A 19763-nucleotide genomic window follows, 5' to 3' on the forward strand; every position below is an offset into this window, starting at 1 on the left:
TCCATTATATAGGTAACGTAAAAAGAATTTTCCAACCCCCGTAAATTCAGATATTGGCATCGGATCAAATGCACAGAATAACATCATCGTTTACGTTTTCTGTATTGCTGCACAAACTGAGAAAATGTAAGAGCTGTAATGCTCTAGAATTTGGGTAAGATGTATTTTAGGAAGCTTGTAAGCTATATTTTGAAAATATGTTTGTTTGATAAGATGTTAAATTAACTCTGATATATTTAGTTACGTTTAAAAGGATGTCAGTTGATATGCCATTTGTTTACCGGATTTTTTCCCTTCTAGTTACATTATGTGTTATATTACCTCCTCTTAACATATTACTGTAGTTACCGGTTGGTCTTCAGTATTATGGAAGCACGTATATGACACAAGTATGGACTGGATTGGAATATAAAATTTAGGCCAAAGGCCAAGCGCTGTGACTTATGAGGTCATTCAGACCTGAAACTAGTGTTGAATCAAGGGTGGAAAGTAAGATGGTAAGAAGAGAAAATGAACGGAAATATAGTAAAAGGAACGAAAGGGATTGCAACTAGGGCCCGAAGAGACACTACAAAGAACCTTAAGTAATGTAGGAGTGTTCCTCCGCCACATGTCGCCAAGGTCAAAACAAGGATGGCTGGAGAGAAAATGGAAAGGTATGCAAAAACAAACGTTTTTAAAACATCTTTATTATAAAATACAAAAATTATTTTACTTTAGACATATATGCACAACTCATTGATATAACATTTACGAATGTTTGTCGTTCAATGCATTAAGTCTTCGTGTATATATAAATCTGATAGAGTTCCTAAACAACAGTATGAATGTATAACAAGTGCTCATGGAAAATACTGCAAACCAGCCTATATGAAAGTTATTCAGTAGCCTATTCACATGAATTCGGTGACTTTGTTTTAACCCAAGATCCTTGTTTGCCTGGTTATGAATCTGCTTCATTCAAAGCATTGAAACTATCATGTTAGAGAATGATGATAAAAACACATTATGACCACCCCATCAGTTTGCAATAACTGCAAACCACCATACTATTCTACCGGGAGTACAGCAATGCTTCCATATCTCAACTTGTGGCAAAGGGAAACAGACAAAAATGATGAAAACGAATGGAACGTTTTTAAAGCTATAAATTTAAGAGCCAGCCACTCTAGAGAATGACTGGCAGCTTTTTGAAGTTTGGGAAAGCAACAAGATGAAGATAAATTCGCTAGTCCTGTCTTGTTCTCCACGGCAGAGTTTTTAGAGTTCATCAGACCAAACTACTCTAACAATCCAGTCAAGGTAATACTCAACACGTGTGTATATTCCAGGAACATTAGTCCTTTGACACTCAGGGACTCCACGTGACACTAGACCAACAACCTCTCTCACCTCACAAGCAGTTTGCGTGTTCATCATCAAGGGGCCTCCACTGTCACCCTGTGTGCAGATAAGATCCGAAATTAGTCTCAATAATAATTTTCATTTGATTCACCAAGACCTGTTCAATGCAAGCTCAGTGCTGGTAAGACCTTCTGACAAATAAAATAGTATCAAACACACGAAGATTTAAAATCAAAATCCAAAGCTGGATAAAAAAAAAAAAAAAAAAACGAATTCAGAACCATACACTTCTACATGACTGGTGCCTTAGACCTTATTTCATTATTCATTTCAGAGACAGAATCGGCACACATAAACCTTCATCATTCCTGCTCATGGGGCAACACTTTCCTTCTGTAATAAACAAATTAGTAAACTTATAAATTCTCCACGGGGTACGATTACGGAACCAGAATGGAAGTTTATGAAAGTTGTTCAAAAAGTAGGCTAAGCAACTCGCCTAGACATTATCGGGGGGGGGGGGGTTGACGAATAACTTTGAGCATTTTATTCATCCAATCTTTGAACAGTAAAGGATTTAGGGTTTATGTAATTCTCCAAACCACGTATTTGCAGTTCAGCTATTATTATGATTTTTTTTTCTATCACAGTCATCCTATTCGACTTGGTGGTTTTTATAGTGTGGGGTTCCTTAGGAGTCCATCACTTTTCCCACTATGTGCGCTGCTTATAGTAGCACACTTTTCTGCATGAGTCCTGTAGTTACTTCGGCATCTAGTTTTTCCAGATAACTTTTCAGGGATCTTGGGATCGTGCCTAGTGTTCCTATGATTATGGGTACAGCTTCCACTGGCATATTCCATATCCTTCTCATTTCGATTTTCAGGTCTTGATACTTGTCAATTTTTCTCTTCTTTCTCATCTACGCTGGTGTCCCATGGTATTGCGACATCAACGAGTGATGCTTTCTTCGTGCTTTTGTCAATCAACGTCACGTCTGGTCTATTGGCACGTATCACCCTATCTGTTCTGATATCATAGTCCCAGAGGATCTTTGCCTGATCGTCTTCTGTCACTCCCTCAGGTTGGTGTTCGTACCACTTATTGTCCTCCCCTCTTAGCTGGGTGTATAGTCTTTTCTGGTTGGTCCCGAAGAGTTTGTTCTGTTGGTATCCTTTATTCCTGTTCATGTACCGTTGGATCTTATGTGCTTTGGCTTTAAGCCTCTGTTTTATATCTTCTATTGTGTTCTTTAGTCCCTTATCCTGTAATTTGTATTTCTCATTCAGATCCTTTTTGTTTTCTTGCTTCTTAGCCTCTTTTCTGCCATCTCTTTCAGTTTACTCAAGTCAGATTTGTTTTTCCAGTCGCCCTTTCCAATGCGGTTGCTGTTTCGGTTTCTGTTGGGTTGATTGTGATGGTGGTGTTGGTGTTTGTATCCCCATGAGTTCTACTACTAGTCTTGCTCCTGCATATGCCAGGTTATTTGTTTCTGTGATACTGGTGGTGTGGATTAGTCTCATTATTTCATTGACTTCACTTGTTTTTTCCCTTAGTTTCTTTGTGTTGTAGGCTTGCATGGAGGGGATCTTTGTTCTTTCTGTATCTGGCTTCATCCATTGTCTGATCTTTTCCACCCATTCCGACCTCTCTGTTACATCGTCGGTGTTTCCTCGTGTGTCGTTGTTTGGTAGCTCATCATTCCTGTCGTTTTCTGTGCCATCGTCTCTTAGTTCGTCTCCTTGTCCTTCGTTGCTGGGTGTTATTTCTCTTTCCAGTTCCTCTCTTTCTGTTGTGGAGAGCCAGTTCTTTTTCTTTATGTTCCTTTCCCAAGGAATCAACGCCGAGGAGAGCGGTCACCCATCCAACGACTGACCAGCCCCAATGTTGCTTAAACAGTCTATCGATGAGCTAAACCACTCCGCCAAGGCGCCCATATTATTATTATTATTATTATTATTATTATTATTATTATTATTATTATTATTATTATTATTATTACAAGCAAAGCTGCAACACAGTATGGAAAATGTTATAAATCCAACAAGCCCAATTAAGAAAGCAGCCCAATACAGAAAAAAAAACTGAAAACTAGAGAAAAGACTATGAAATAGAAATAACAAGGCAAAAAAAAACAACAAAGTACAAAATATATATGACATCTGACAAATAAACTATACAGTAAGACTGATGTCGACCTGCTCAACAGAAAAGACTGCGCACCAAGCTGGAATGTCTAAAGTTCCAACGACTCAGCCACAGGATTAGGAAGATCACTGCATAATTTGGTCACATCATGAATAAAACTTAGTGGTACTGAATCTCTGAAAGAGAAAGCAGAACTGCACAACTAACTGCATATCTAGTACTACCAAGTGGTGGATGGTATAGTTTGGGATCATTTGGATGCGAAGCATCAGAATTATGAAATATCTTATACATGCAAATTAAAATAACTGAAGGACGGTGCCAACGATTAATATGAATATCAGGGATGAAAAAAAAGATGGGAATTAAAACATTTCCTCTGGACAGACATGCCTCCAAATATCTTGAAAGATTTCCTCGGTACACCTATTTCTCAAAAGTGAATTTGCAATACAGAGAAAGGCTTCTTTTTATATCATTTTCTGGAATATACATAATAATGTAAGATTATCTTTATAACTTACAAGCATTACATTCCTGTAAGACGTGATAAACTGATTTTATAAGCTGTAATGCTACTGTATGTACTGCATTGCGTGTCTGTCCAGAGACTTGCTCCGGACGTGGTTGGGCGGGTAAAATCACCAGCCTATAATTAAAGGGAGTTATACTTACCGTACAAGCTCCCGACTCCGTTTCGTCCGCACAGATGATGCTATCTGTTATTCCCACTGGATACTGGGGCGAATTTGTGATATCTGATATAAATGAGTTGGTGTCACACCTCAATCGATCGATGACTGTTACCTCTGCTTTGCGCAATATGTCGCTCGTCCGACCTATAAGAGTAGAAGTTCATTTAATTGAAATTCTACCCGAGCTGATTTTAACAACAAAAAAGAATGAAGTATTTATATCCCATTACAATACAAATTCTAAAATACATCCTGGTATCTTTTCAAGTAATGATAATGATTAGTTAATGAGAAACATCTAATCTAGCTTAAAATGCAATTAATTTGCAATGTTCAACCTTTTAAGTGAGCATCTCCTAAAACGTGCTTACAAATTCGTGCATTTTCAGATTATACAGTATATATAAAGGCACTCGCACACACACGACTTCGTTCTGAAACTCTGGATGCAGATTCGAACCCTGCTAAGGACGCCAACATTTTCTTCCATTTGGACCTTAAGCTTTGTAGTGACAAGCATATCCAAGAAGAGAAGAATTCCAGGAGTTAAGATATATATTAAATATTATTACAATTATATATATATATATATATATATATATATATATATATATATATATATATATATATATATATATATATAGTACTATGTGTGTGTATGTATCTTTTTGTTTGTTTTTGTTTGTTTGTAAGTTTGAGAGAGAGAGAAAGAGAGAGAAAGAGAGAATATAACTTCAGCATGTGTGACTTTCTCAGCCTCTGCCATTGGTTTCTTGGTTGTTCCTGGAAGAGCAGTAGCTGTGTTTGAGGGAACAGTCACAGTCACCAAGTAACTATTTTTTGTACTTGAAAAAGGAACTTTCTGCAGGAAAGAAACTTCCAGCAATTACAAAAGTTCAACCCAACACGATCTGCTCAAAGCTTGGCTTTCGGCTATCTGATTATCTTGACATTTCCATACTTTTCCCCCGTTCAGTTTTTATATTTACATGAAATACTGATTATCCTGTTCACGACATGTTTCCTTTGCCTCTATCCGTTTACAAATACAAGCCGTCCCCAGGTTATGACGGGGTTCCGTTCCAGCGGCATGCCACAAGTCGAAAAATGCCGTAACCCAGAACATCGTAATAAAAAAACCAGTTTTTGAGCGTTGCCCTGGTAATACACTGGTTTTCTTTCCTCCGCTCAGAAACTAGCTCCCGTCTTCTGTCGCTCAAGGCACTTAAAGCTGTAACTTCAGAACTTCTGCCAACCCGGAACTGAATTTTTTAATAATATATTTGAAAAGTGTGTAAGATCAGAACGCCATAAGTCGGAGCTGCTGTAACCCAGGGAATACCTGTATTAAGCAATCCAATGTTTCCTTAAATTACGAACCTTCTCATGTTTCTTCCAAGTCCTTTACATGTACATTTTCAGTAGCACTCAAGGCAGTGCCTCTCAGTTTTGAAATTTTGTTCCCACAAATCCTTAGTGACCCAGACAGGAATTTCATATACTCTGCTGAATATCCCTACAAAGACAATGAAAGGTATAAACATAGTATATACGGAAATACACATACCCATGCACACGGTCTTTACATGTTTGCGTGGATCACCATCTATGCAGCACGAATTTTGGAAATTCTCAAGATTATAATTCATACTAGAAAGAAGATAATTATCCCCTAAATTCCCTCTTAACAGATCTTGCCTAAGCGTACAAGCCAGAGGTCCCAAAGTGATGGTCCTTAGTCTAAGAGAGGCACAATACCATTTGAGTATCCTGAAGCAAACAAGCTACGACAACACAATGAATAAGTTTGCTCAACGGAGCCTTCCACAATAAGTTTACGCATCCTTCAAATTTCACTTAATTATCATATGAATTATGATAGTTAATTGAACATTAGTGGGACCCCATAAGTAGTTTTAGCTAAGAAAAAAGTGAAACCGTTCAAGAAAGCGATCACCTCTACTTTCATAGGCTCCCCATCCGGCGACAACCATCTTCGTCCCAAAGGAGACGCGGACGTCGCTGTTGGGCAGGCAGGCAGGCCGGATCCGTCTGCTGAAGGGGACCTGCAAAGAAGGAAGCGTTTCACTTTAGATTCATTCGAAAGCAAAACTTGATGGTGGCGACTTGGCTGCAATGATCGGGTGTCTTGCGATTTTGTATAATCACTTCATATCTTTCACTTTACCTCTACTACAATGCGTCATTTGACTTTTATTCTTATGAAGGAGGTTTGTCACAACTTAAAATATCTAATAACATACTTACATATACATATACAGATATATACATATATATATACATATATGTAATATATATGAAGCCATATCACTTAACAGGGGCTGCCTCCAGAAAAGAAAAACCACACAAAAGTATAGTATGACATCCATATATGAATGAAACGCAGGGGCTGTGAACCCAAATCGCACCAATTAACCCATCCTTTCGCATATGCCAGCCTTTCGACCGCTTCGTCTCATCTACTTAAGAGTTTTTTTTTTCGCAATCAACATCCACACTGCAGAGCCATATATACCCTGTAGTGAACGGGTTTGCTGACGCTTGAAGTCATTACCTTGGGAAAAACTCCTACCTTCAATTGCTTGAGCACACAGGAATAAATTTTAACAAATGGATGAATACTTAATCGTATAGGAGTATCGATGTTATACTTCATAGTTCCAGTTCATACCATAAAGTTCAACGTGCAATCCAACTCGTTCCGATGCGAATTAGGTGTCTGGTGGTTAATCGACTACTAAGAAGTGGAAGGTTAACTCTCTGGAGCCACTCTCGGTAAGGGGCTGTGACGAATTGTTGATCAAATGTACATACGTTCTAATACAAACTTGACTGTGTATATATACCCAATAATAACGGGCGCAAAAAGACTACATATCTACAAAGTTCACCTTTAAGAATGCAAAACTAATTTTCACTTTGAATACGATAAAAAACTAACTTTTCACTGCAAAACATCAAAATATATTTACGTATTCTATTACAAGCCTCCAACCCATTCCAGTCTTCCTGGAATGGAATGGAATATAGAGTTTTGGCCAAAGGCCAAGCACTGGGGCCTACGAGGTCATTCAGCTCTGGAAAGGAAATTGAGAGTAGGTAGATTTGAAAGGTGTAACAGGAGGAAAACCTCGCAGTTGCGCAATGAAATAACTGTTACGAGAGTGCGGATAGCAAGATGGAAGAAAGATATGAATGGAGGTACAGTAAAAGGAATGAAAGGGGTTGCAGCTAGGGGCCGAAGGGACGCTACAAAAAAAAAAAAAAAAACCTTTAGTAATGCCGACAGTGCACCCCGTGAGGTCCCCTGACGGCACTAACCCCGACTAGGGGAGTCTTCTTGGAGGGTTCCTTCCGCTGTATATGTCAAGTTTGTATCCTATACTGTATCTGTATAGTTTCTCGGTAATACTCACATTACTGAACTAATATATTGGTTCTAAAGGTTAAAGTTAGCCATGATCGTGCGTCTGGCACCGCTATAGGCACCAACAACACAGGCCACCAACGGGCCGAGGCTGAAAGTTTCATGGGCCGCGGCTGAGAGTTTCATACAGTATTATATGCTGAACAGAAATCTCAACTGCGCCGAAGAAACTTCGGCTCATTTTTTTTTTTTTTAATTTTTATAATGCAGTTTCGTAGAAAAATCGATATACTGATTACCTTAAGTCGTAGTCTAAGAAGAGCGATATCGTTGTACCGTCTAGGTTGCCTGTACTCCGGGTGTTTTATGGAGACGGCGACCTCCGAATCGAAGTCTCCAGCTTCTCTATTGCGCAGGTCGTGGCCCCCGATTCTGACGTAGATGGCTTTGCCGTCTTCCCTGTGGGTGAAAAAGAACGCGTAACGTTTTTCACGAAATCAGAGGTCTGTTACTCCAGTGTCCTTCGAGACTCGTCGTAACTCTATACACGAGAATCATTAGAATAGAATATAGAATTTAGGCCCAAGGCCATGCGCTGGGACCAATGAGGTTATTCAGCACTAGAAGTGAAACTGACAGTAAGAAGGTATGAAAGGTGTAACAGGAGGAAAACCTCGCAGTTGCACTATGAAACAATTGTTAGAGATGGTGGAAAGCCAGACGAACAGAAAGAATATGAACGGAGGTACAGTAAAAGGAATGAAAGAGGTTGCAGCTACGGACCGATAGGACGCTGCAAAGAACCTTAAGCAATGCCAACAGTGCACCACGTGAGGTGGAATAGTGGCATTAACCCCCTACGGCTTACAAGAGAACCAATAACATTTGCTGAATTCGTTTTTCTATAATCCTGACCGGGGCAGGCACAGCATACTTTTGAAGGGACTGCAATGTTTTGGTTAAGGATACTTCCTTACTCTTTATGAAAGTAGACCAAATCGTAAAAATGAAGGCGTCTTGAAATTAAGGATCGGTGGCTTTTTTTATATATATGAAAAGAATATGCTGACTTAGTGGATATTATCAAGGTCTAAGTGCAGACTTGTTTCCGCTCGTAGTGAAGGAGGGGAGAAGAAACAGAGCAAATCTTGAAATAAGAAGTCGTATGCGCTACTTACAAGCAATGAGCAGCCGTGAGAACGTATCTCTCAGAGATCAGCACACCTCCACAAACGTGCACCAGGTTGGCTTCGCCCCGAGACTGCAGAATCGATACCTGAAGCCAAGAAGAAGACATTTCCATGAAAAGATGACTTCTCTGTTTGGAATGGAATGAAATGGAATATAGAGTTTAGGCCAAATGCCAAGCACTGGAAAGGAAACGTACATTCTACCATTTCTCTTATTTCGTCACTTCCTCCATGAGATGTAAAGGACACCAGAAAAGCAGAGAGAACTGAACTGAATGTAGAATTTAGGCCAAAGGACAAGCACTGAGACTATGAGATCGTTCAGTGCTGAAACGGAAATTGACAGTAAAAGGTTTGAAAGGTGTAACAGGAGGAAAACCTCGCAGTTGCACTATGAATCAACTGTTAGGGGAGTTTGGAAAGTAGCATGGAAGAAAGAGAATGTGAAAGGAGGTACATTAAAAGGAACTGAAAGGGATTGCAACTAGGGGTCGAAGGCACGCTGCAAAGAACCTTAAGTAATGCCTACAGTGCACCGCATATGCGGTACACTAACGGCATTACCCCCTACGGGGGCATAGAGAGAGAGAGAGAGAGAGAGAGAGAGAGAGAGAGAGAGAGAGAGAGAAGTGAAGAAAAGAACGTGAACAATTATGAGAGGAGCCGTTATAACGATACGTCCATCGGTAAACAGAGGGACAACGGTGCATGGACATGATTATGGAAATACTGATGAACACCCGATGACGCACCATGTGTGGGAACTCCCCGACGTTGGCCTCTGTCCCTCCTCTCGCCAGGGGAATGTTCGTCTGACAAAGTGAGCCATCTTGGTTCGCCTGCCGTTTCCACTCTTCACATTCTGTTGCAGGGAAGGGAAACAGCAAAACAGATATCATACACACTGAGAAAAAGAGATTTATCTATGTCGACAAATGCTGGCGCTGCGTACTAAATAGGATCAGAAATTTTAACTGCAAATATTGTCATGTTTAGAGATTGCTTGAGAAGATCAAGGGCTACTTGTCTTGAGTGGGGATTTGACACAACACCGGGAAATGGATGTTAAATTTCTCTATTTTTAAATGCATCAATTATCTCATTTTACTCGACCGTGATTCGTTTCATTTCAGGCAGTTCTAGAATAATTGGTCCATTATCCACATACAGCGGCGTAGTAAAAGAAAGTCCGACAAACGTGATACAATTCTAGGGCAGATTGTTTTAAAATCTTGATTACTTGCTGGATACTTATTTTCGTTTGAGAGCTAATACTTAAAAACAAGAGCTTTCTCAATAATCAACGGAATTTTACGGTAAAACAAAACCCTGAAAATAAATTTAAAAAATAAATTAATTAAAGCCCTAGCGAAATATAATCACGAGCAGACTACAACCACCAGGCTGTTGGCTATCAAATAAGGCCCAAATACTTATATTTTTTCAAAGCGTTTACTTCCTCAAAAAATTCGGCACAATAAAAATAAATGGCAGTAGAACCAGCAATCGAAACTACACAGTACTCAGGCCAAAAAGGATTGGAAAATGATCAGTGATGATAACATTGCGAACGCTAATCGAAATTTAATATAATCCGGTACACAGACCTGCCGAAGAACGTATGGCTAAAGACCTATTTGAATACGAGAGACGTGAAATCACGATTTAAAAAATAACTAATTAATGAAGCTCTAGCTTCTTTACAGCAGTAAAGACAAAGCAACTTACAAAATAGGATTGTAAAATAATTTTTACGTTTAGAATGGGTTATTAAAAATACAACTTGGTTAATGCAGGAGGAATTGTGACTTATTAGTGAAGATTACCCAGAAATGAGCAATTTATTTTGATTTTACATGAAGCACACCATCTCAGTCCAATCACGTGGATCCTAAATTTCAGGAATTGAAACTGGAATATAAAATTTAGGCCAAAGGCCAAGCGCCGGGACCTATGAGGTCACTCGGCGTGAGGTGCACTGATGGCGCTACCTCCCTAGGGGCCTAAATGTCAGGTCCACATCGACTCACCCTATTTACCTGGTGGTCTATATCTTCCAAAAACGCCTTCAATTGCCAGCCGTGGTGTGGTGCATTTCCTGCCCATCACATGTTTTGAGATACTGTGAACTTTCTGAAAAACGATCGTATCTTCGACGCATTCACAATGGGTCTCGACCATGTCAGACACAGAACTTGCTCTCCACGGGAACGTTTTCAACATTTCTTTTTTTCTCATGCCTCCTTCGTAATATCCCTCAAAAATGGTTGTCGATCTCAGAAATAATCACCATACTTGAGTATAATACAAAATATCATGAAAAAAATAGAATAAAAGCTACATGAATTTTTCTTAAATCTACTAGGCCTAATAGCAGAAATTCGGCGGCAACAAGCAAATTAACATACACTTTCCATGGTAATGTCACGCAAGGTTATCACTCAAAAGTACTTTCTAAAGGGACTAAGTGGATGAAAACAAGAGAGCCAACACCCAAATTTCATTAACTAAACACTTGTGCACGTTACTGTGAAGACAGCAAGGGAAGGATGTCTGATGAAAAGCGCAAAAGAAGATTCCTCACTCTGTCTGGCGATGGTTTCCGGGGTTCTCCGGCAGCAGGCGACGACCCTGCTGAACGAGGAGCCTCCACAAAGCTCTAGTCTGCCGGCATTCTCAATCTGACCGTTGCTACCGACGCAGTCACTAATATCGCGGCATGTGCCCCGAGTTCTGTCTTGCCGGAAACATGGGTCACCGACCTGCTGACTGCTGCTCAGTCTAGCTGCGGCTTAAAATGATACGAGGAACAGATTCAGTATTGTTTCACAGACTTATTCGGGACAAAGTACCTTCAATGGCTAAACATAGTTCTGCTTTTAAAACTCAGCAAAGAAAATTAAAAACGGGTAAAGTGGTGGAAAAACTCTGGGACTGCAGAACATCTAAAGATAAACATTTTCAACGTCACATTCATACGAAAACGACATGTTAAGCCGTTGCAAAGGCCCATGCCAGCTACTAATACTGCAGCTTGAAAATAATTATAAAGTTACAATAGTCTCTAGGTTTAATCTAATCACAAACAAACCTACACACACACACACACACACACACACACTCACACACACACACACACACACACACACACACACACACACACACACACACATATATATATATATATATATATATATATATATATATATATATATATATATATATATATATATATATATATATAAATTAACCAGCTTCTCCTAACATGAAAGCATAAATGAATTAATGAGTCATAAAATTTAGGTTATAAAGCCAAACACTTGGGAAAGAGGGAGTTGGGGTAGTAGGAACTCAAGATAAAAGAATCCAGAGAATGAATGAGATTGAGTACAAGGATCTGAAGCTGAAATTGGGAGAAAATCTTACTGTTGCACTAAGAAGTAATAGTTAGAGAGGTTGGACAGCAGGGTGGAAGAAATGAAACGGGAATGGAGGTCTTGTAAAAGACTAAAAAGTAGGAGCAGCTAGACTCTAGAGGACGAATGGATATTGCAAATTTTATTCAGTAATCCCTACAGTGCACCACGTAGGCATTACTAAAGTGTGTTCGCAGCAATCGGAGGTGCTTCTGAAGGAGAAATATAACGTCACCACCCTATGTAGAAAACTTCCACAGTAGTCACTTAATACACTAACAAGCAAGGGCTCATCAGCAGTATGTCAAACCCTCTTCACGCCGCCGTTCACCTGAATCTTGCAAACACTTATACTTTCAGAACATTACGGCCCTTCTTTTCCAGTATCTCTCTCACTCCATCTATCCAACCCTTTCTGGGTTTTTCTCTCTTCCTTCCTTCCAACACTTTAAAGCTGCAGTGTATCCTCTTTCCCCAAACCTATCGCCATGCATTCTTTCCACGGGGCCAAACCATCTCGAAAACAATTACGCACACAGGTTGTCTCAACAGCTTCAAATTTTTCTTTCCTTCGCATTCAACATCCACAATTCACTTCCATAATGGAGGGTTGGCTGAACAAACCCGTCATGCATTTCCACCTCGGCATCCTAAGATTTAACAATCAAAACATTCAACCTTTGTCATTACCACTTTAGTTTTTCTTGTGACATTCTGTGAGGAACGGCAAAAAAATATAACTTTGAGTCATCAAACATAATGAATTCAACTGGACATTTTTGTTTACTGTGGTTGTAATAATGAACGATACCCATTTTTATGTTAGGCTGGATTACATATGGAATGAAACAAATAAAAAAAATAAGTCTAGAAAGTCCTGCAATGGGTCTACATAGTTGGTGTATAAGAGAGAGAGAGAGAGAGAGAGAGAGAGAGAGAGAGAGAGAGAGAGAGAGAGAGAGAAGACTTTAAAAGCTAGGAAAAACAAAACAATTTATGCAGACTTTTCCTATTAAGTGTCATATATATATATATATATATATATATATATATATATATATATATATATATATATATATATATATATATATATATATATATATATATTATATATATGTTACAGTCAACATGCGTAATCAGTCATTACACGTAATGACTGAAATTTCAGTCATCACGTAATGCACTTAGGGGACATTTGATCCCCAGGAGCTAGTACTAAACACGGCGAAACAGTGAGTCACCTACACTGTTTCGCCGGGTTTAGTACTAGTCCCTGGGGGTCAAATGTATTTCATAAATGTTTAGTACTAGCTCCTGGGGATCAAATGTCCCTAAGTGCATTACGCGTGATGACTGAAATTTCAGTCATTACGCGTAATGACTGATTGCGCATGTTGACTGTAACATATATATATATACACACACATAAACATGCAAGAAGTATGAGCAATACTCACATAAAACTACGAACACCAGTCTGTAACCCCATAATTTCATCTGCAATAAAAACCAAGGGACATAGGCTAATTAAGTTTTTCTACATTAAAATTATATTTTGAAAATCTACAACACCTTCAGCGCCTAAAAATAAAAAACTTTTGACCAGCTTTTCAATTCCATCAATGACAAAGTCCCTACTATTTTGCACTGAATAACACAAAAGGCATACAACACGCATTCGTAAAGGTTATGTCACATGAAAGCAGGTTCACAAACTTTGTAAATTAGACTAACAGACTAGTGAAAATTAATGAAAATTTAATCAATCGATATTTGGGAACTGATGAATTCAGAGAGTCCTCTCGAAAGGACACATCTTACTGGGAAATAATCAAGAACTTTTAACCGCTGGAAAATGATTTCAAACTAACGCTACTTGGCATTAGCACCGTTAGTAGGACTTATAAAATTTTAAGTCTATAAAACTGCGGTTATATACTTCTCAGCATCCTCATTTCAGAGTTGATTTTATCATAAATCCCTGTTAAATCTACCAAAAATTGTTCAGAGAAAGTCAAATTCGTTAGGCAATGGTACACTCACAATAGACGTTAACTTCTCTGATAATTCAATGTTGACAAGTTCCGATCACACAATCGAGGATGAAGAGAACGATTTCACTGGTTTTCTCCAGGTAGCTTTGCTCTCTCCCAGTTTAATGGTTACTGAGTGATATCAGATTATGCTTAATTCATACATAAATACATCTGTTGGCAAGTATTGTTACTTATCATGATGTATTTGCTTAAATGCATGGTCCCACTGTACTTATGGAGAGAGAGAGAGAGAGAGAGAGAGAGAGAGAGAGAGAGAGAGAGAGAGAGAGAGAGAGCTACTAAACCTAACAAAAATATAGACGTCAGTTATTATTAAGAAATAATTAAGAAAGCATACGGCAAATGAGCACGCCGTTCTAATGTAGTACTGAAGATTACGACAACCGTTTTTCACTGAAGAAAATGAAAGGTTTCTGGTACCGAAAAAGTGACACTTGGCAACTCATTAAGGGAAAATGGACGCTGACCCTCTCCACCAAGCACGTCAAGCACACCACGTAGTTTCCTATTCAACACACACACACACACACACACACACACACACACACACACACACACACACACACACACACACACACACACACACACACACACACACATATATATATATATATATATATATATATATATATATATATATATATATATATATATATATAAAAATGGCCAAGGTCACATTATGACGATGGTTCCAACCATAATATACGAGGTGCTGAGCAATCATAGTTTACAATCAATGATCCAAGAATTCTGCAGACATCCAAACAGGATGGCACTGCTCTTATAATATTACTGAAAAAAAATGAATTATGCGACTTGAAGAAGATAACATGGTTCTTCACGGTCAACTACACACTCATTTAGTCAACTTCCTTCTGGTGTGAATTACAAAGTTGCAAGTACTTGGCTGTCCCTTGCTAGTTTTTTTTTTTTCAAAAGTATCAAAAAACGTGTTCTGGACCGGATCAAAAAAACTAGATCACCTCTCAGGACCATGCCCGCTATACTGGTTCTGGATACCTGGATTTTAGCTGAAAATATTTTCAAGGCAACATAGTAAGAGGACCGTCATGACTTTACAGTTTATCATAGCTAATCTGAAAGAAACAAATGAGAAAAAAACCATACTATTCGCCTCTATAGTGAGGTCGTCCGTCCGCCAATTCCTTAGATGTATGCTAGTATTGCACCAGCCCGGTTTGTTTGTCATGTCCCTAGATTAGGTTAGGTTAGGTTAAGAGCCAACGTTAATTTGGGTGCGGAAAACATAATGAGGTTATTTTCAAGAAAATTCTATGGTTAGTTTTTAAGACATGGCGTCCCGCTTTTTCAAGGAAAGGTCCCGTACTCGTTACACCTCGGGGGAAAATGCCGCCAGCCCAACACTTCACCTTGTCTGCGAGCCACATTGTCAACTGATCTACAGTGCAGAGCACAATAGGAAATAGAATTTAGGTCAAAGGCCAAGAGCTGGGACCTACGATGTCATTCAGCGCTGAAAGAGAAATTGAGAGTAAACATAAAAAAACTCGCAGTTGCACTTAGAAACAACTGTTAAAAAAGGGAGGAAAGTCTGATGTCAGGAAGAGAATGAACGGAGGTTGCAGCTATGGGCCAAAGGGAAGCTGCAAAGACCTTTAAACAATGCCTACAGTGCACCACGTGAGGTGCACTGACGGCACTGCCGACTTCAGAAAATCTCCAATGTAAACTTATAGTCTAAGAGACTAGGTCAACAGAGCAAAACGCAGCTTTTTCCGGAAATGGCCAAGGCGTTTCCCTCACGTAGAATCGATCTCGGATACCTTTGGTGGCTAGGCAAGGTTGGAACCACAGCCACGGCGCCTATACAGTGTTAGATGATGGCTTATCTGCCTTTCAAGTAGATATAGATGAACTCTCAAAAGAATTCCAGGCAAAATAGGACAATTTCGGATAAACTGCATTCCCAAGGTTCATCACCTTATGAAATAGACCATAGCATAGTACGTACAGACAATGTAGGCTATCCTTAAATGCTTATTCAGGATGTAACGTCTTACTTAGCCTGCTAAAACTATAGGTATCACTGAAAGGGTGGAAATATTCGAGATAAGATCAAGCGTCTTTTATAATAAATTGCTCACCGCTGCATGTATGAAATTAATGTACATGATGCGAATGCAAACCGCCTATTTTAACAAAATTATTGCTTTCCTGGAATCAGGACCGATTAGAAAATATTCCAACCAATTCTCTGAACAGGATAATTTTTGCGCAATTTCCTGAAAATTCTCACAACTATGTCAATTATATACAAAATAGAAATTACTCAATAAATAACACAACAGCGAACCCTGAATAATTCCCATTGACACAAATCGTTATGGAGTCTAATGAATGCAATGAAATAATTATGGTTAAATAAATAACGATACAGCAACCAAGTGTCATCCATATCCTGAAAATACCTGTTCACTGTCTTCATTCACTGACTTCTCGTGATGTTTATCCCAGAATGGTGGTATCATTATTATTGTCTGTAGGGACCCAGAGTAGTCCCTCTTTAATTATCACACTATATGTACTCACATTTTAGGGTTTAAAAGCACACTAATATTAACTTCTTGATCCTAAGAGATGGTACACTGAGACTGTAGGTTCCCTTCACTCTACCCCGACCTTTACGATAACCAGACTGAGTATCGAAGCATTGGCATTGTGGCCAGTCAGTGTAGAGTTGCCAGCGTATAATAAAGACTGTTTATTTTCACACCCACAAGGAAGATGAGTTAATGTAAGTCAGTCATAATGGAATAGCGTTCTGGCACTTGCGGCAACATGTAATTGTATCCTGAAATAAACGAATAAAGAGCTGGTTTCCTGATTCTTGTAAAAAAATTCAAGGTTTGCCGAGAACTCTGCACCACTGCAATTACAGTAGGCTACCTTTGCAAGTTTTGTGCCCCAACACCAGTCGGTTGCGTTCTCTCATGGTATATACATACATACATACATACATACATACATACACATATATATATATATATATATATATATATATATATACACACACACGCATGCATGGATAAATGAATGTATTATAAATATATATATATATATATATATACATATATATATATATGGATATATGAACATATGTATAAATATATATATATATATATATATATATATATATATATATATATATATATATATATGCATATATATATATATATATATATATATATATATATATATATATATATATATATATATTTTAGAGACTCATTAAAAGAAATGAAGAAATGTTATTAAGTCTCTTCTCGGAGGACAATGGGAGAAGGTGCTACAAATGCACTATTTATATGGGGTCGAATAGTGTTTACAATGAACCAGTTTAAGGAAAACAATTTTCATTTTCGGTTTAAGGCGTTCCAACCTGATTTGCTTTCCTCTGGAAGAAAACAAATCGGGCTGGAATGCCTTAAACCAGTTCTATCCAAGGCCGATTCAACCTCCTTGGTTCTATCTAAACACCAGACATTCTAACCAGTTTTATTTTCCTTAAACCGGTTCAGTCTGAACACTATTTGACCCCATGCAAATATTGCCTCGCTATACCCTTCCCCAATTTTCCACAGAGACGAGGGTCGATGTATAGTGGCCGAAATGTTGTGGCTTATTAGAATTTCTTTGCTTCTTTTATGAAAATATTAGGCTGAACGATTATATTACAGTAAATATTAACACACACACACATACACACAAACACACACACATGTATATATATATAAACATAATTCTGTGTGACAACACAAACACGCACGCATACACATGCACACACGCATTTATAAAAATAAAAAACATATCTACATAGAATGTAAAACAATTTTCCTAGTAGACAGGAAACATATCATAGCACAAGTCCACATACAGTTTGAACAGTGACTATGAAAACCCAAGTAACAGGCAATAACGAAGAAGAATCACTAGAGAATGTAAAAAAAAAATTGCTATTTTCTTTATAATCAAAAGCTTATAAATAACTTTTCTCTAACGAGTAGGCGGCATTTCCGGAAAACAGACTCATGTAAATGCGCAATACTTCATTTCATATATTAACGGAGGGTTTTCTTTTTTTTCTCTGATACATCACGTCGAGAGACGACCGGACGAAAAATTAAAGCGATACATAACTGATTACATCACATCCATTCTTTTCTAATGAAATCGGTCAGTTTCTATCTGAGCCAAAGTTTCATTCCTAGTATGACGCAATTTAATCATATAAAAACCGAGGTCTGAAGAAGAACCCGCTTGAGAGTTGACAGCCGGTGGGACGGCGCACAGTAATAGGCTCGGGAATCCCAGGTGAGGGGTTTCCTAGGAGACTGCGCTAGTCTGCAGCAAGAAACGGTTTTCCCCAAGGATTATAACATATAGATTTCTGGAATTTTATTTTTTTACGATAATACCCTTATTCAGTTTCCTGCATTGCATATATATATATATATATATATATATATATATATATATATATATATATATATATATATATATATACATATACATATATATATTCTGGGAGTGGATCTATGGCGGCAATGACTCGTCCCAGCTGCAAATCAGACGACAGAAGGGATACAAACAATAAGGAAATACAAAAACTGTAATGTGCTCTATGGACATTTAAGCCGTATCTGTACATAAGCAGCTATGATACAGGGTATTAAATCATAAATGATAACATTAAACTGGCCCATTTGTTGGACGTAATTAAGGTCGATGGGGCTGCCTCTGAAAGTGAACTTGGTTGATAAAATGAAAATAGTGGTTCTAAGGCTGGTGATTTTTTTTTTTTTACGAGGATGAAGAAAAACATACGACTAAAGAAAAACCAACAAGTGTCAGTAAATGATCTGACGTTCTAAAATATAAAGGCGGCATTCAAACTTCTTAGCGATTGAATATGGGAGAATAAATTGGGAAATTTTTATAAAAATGGGCTTGAGGATTTTAAAGAGCTTAATGATAACTGGAACAGAAAGTAAATAAGTAATTGATGGTAACAGCAGGTATATTGTTTTTAGTCTACATTTTCATTGTCATTTTTAGGGTTGGTCTTGTACCTCTGTGCAGATAGCGTCATTGCAGGTACTGTATACAATGCTAATGTTCGCTACACAGAAAATAAGGACGGATTTTTAATTCTAACTTTGCCTCTTGGATTATATTCATTTTCGTTCATTCTTGTCAGCATGAACTCTTTATATCTTTTTGTAAATAAGCGGGCAACACGATATAGAACGTTATAAATGCGAATTAAAAATTGCGCAAGTCATTCCATGGTTACAAAAACTATCAATAATATAAAAGCATAATAAAAATTAAAGCATAAAAATTTCATCTCAAGAGGGGTAGTTACAAAGATGTTACTTTGTGCTGGACTAACTGTTGGAACCCGAGCAACTGACGGGGACAAAAAAAGGATGGCTAAGATAAATCAATGACAAAACACAACCTTAATAATCTGCAGAAAAAGA

The 19763-nt window shown here is 38.1% G+C and overlaps 1 protein-coding gene across 2 annotated transcripts; it reads right to left on the reverse strand.

The window, feature by feature from the left end:
* Positions 1-673: 673 nt before the first annotated feature.
* LOC136828820 (serine protease ami-like) lies at positions 674-16949 on the reverse strand. 2 transcript variants are annotated; one of them, XM_067087062.1, is made up of 9 exons: positions 16810-16949; positions 13639-13678; positions 11350-11556; positions 9518-9627; positions 8754-8851; positions 7875-8034; positions 6145-6253; positions 4168-4331; positions 674-1440 (listed from the first exon to the last, which is right to left on the reverse strand). In XM_067087062.1, exons 2-9 carry the CDS (start codon positions 13676-13678, stop codon positions 1261-1263), a joined length of 1068 nt encoding a protein of 355 aa, XP_066943163.1. In that variant the 5' UTR covers positions 16810-16949; the 3' UTR covers positions 674-1260. The 2 variants fall into 2 exon arrangements, with proteins under 2 accessions (XP_066943163.1, XP_066943162.1); XM_067087061.1 differs by having other exon boundaries at positions 16689-16917.
* Positions 16950-19763: the final 2814 nt, after the last annotated feature.

The sequence above is a fragment of the Macrobrachium rosenbergii genome, chromosome 43 (genome assembly GCF_040412425.1).
Source record: "Macrobrachium rosenbergii isolate ZJJX-2024 chromosome 43, ASM4041242v1, whole genome shotgun sequence".
Classification (NCBI taxonomy): Eukaryota; Metazoa; Arthropoda; class Malacostraca; order Decapoda; family Palaemonidae; genus Macrobrachium; species Macrobrachium rosenbergii.

What these genes read in the sequence shown, in the direction of transcription:
- LOC136828820 (XM_067087061.1), bottom strand. Translation starts at nt 16,748, where the DNA reads ATGATACCACCATTCTGGGATAAACATCACGAGAAGTCAGTGAATGAA. An exon ending in TGAATGAAGACAGTGAACAG is followed by an intron (nt 13,679 to 16,688) that starts GTATTTTCAGGA and finishes TTTTTATTGCAG; the next exon opens with ATGAAATTATGGGGTTACAG. An exon ending in GGAAACCATCGCCAGACAGA is followed by an intron (nt 9,628 to 11,349) that starts GTGAGGAATCTT and finishes TCCCTGCAACAG; the next exon opens with AATGTGAAGAGTGGAAACGG.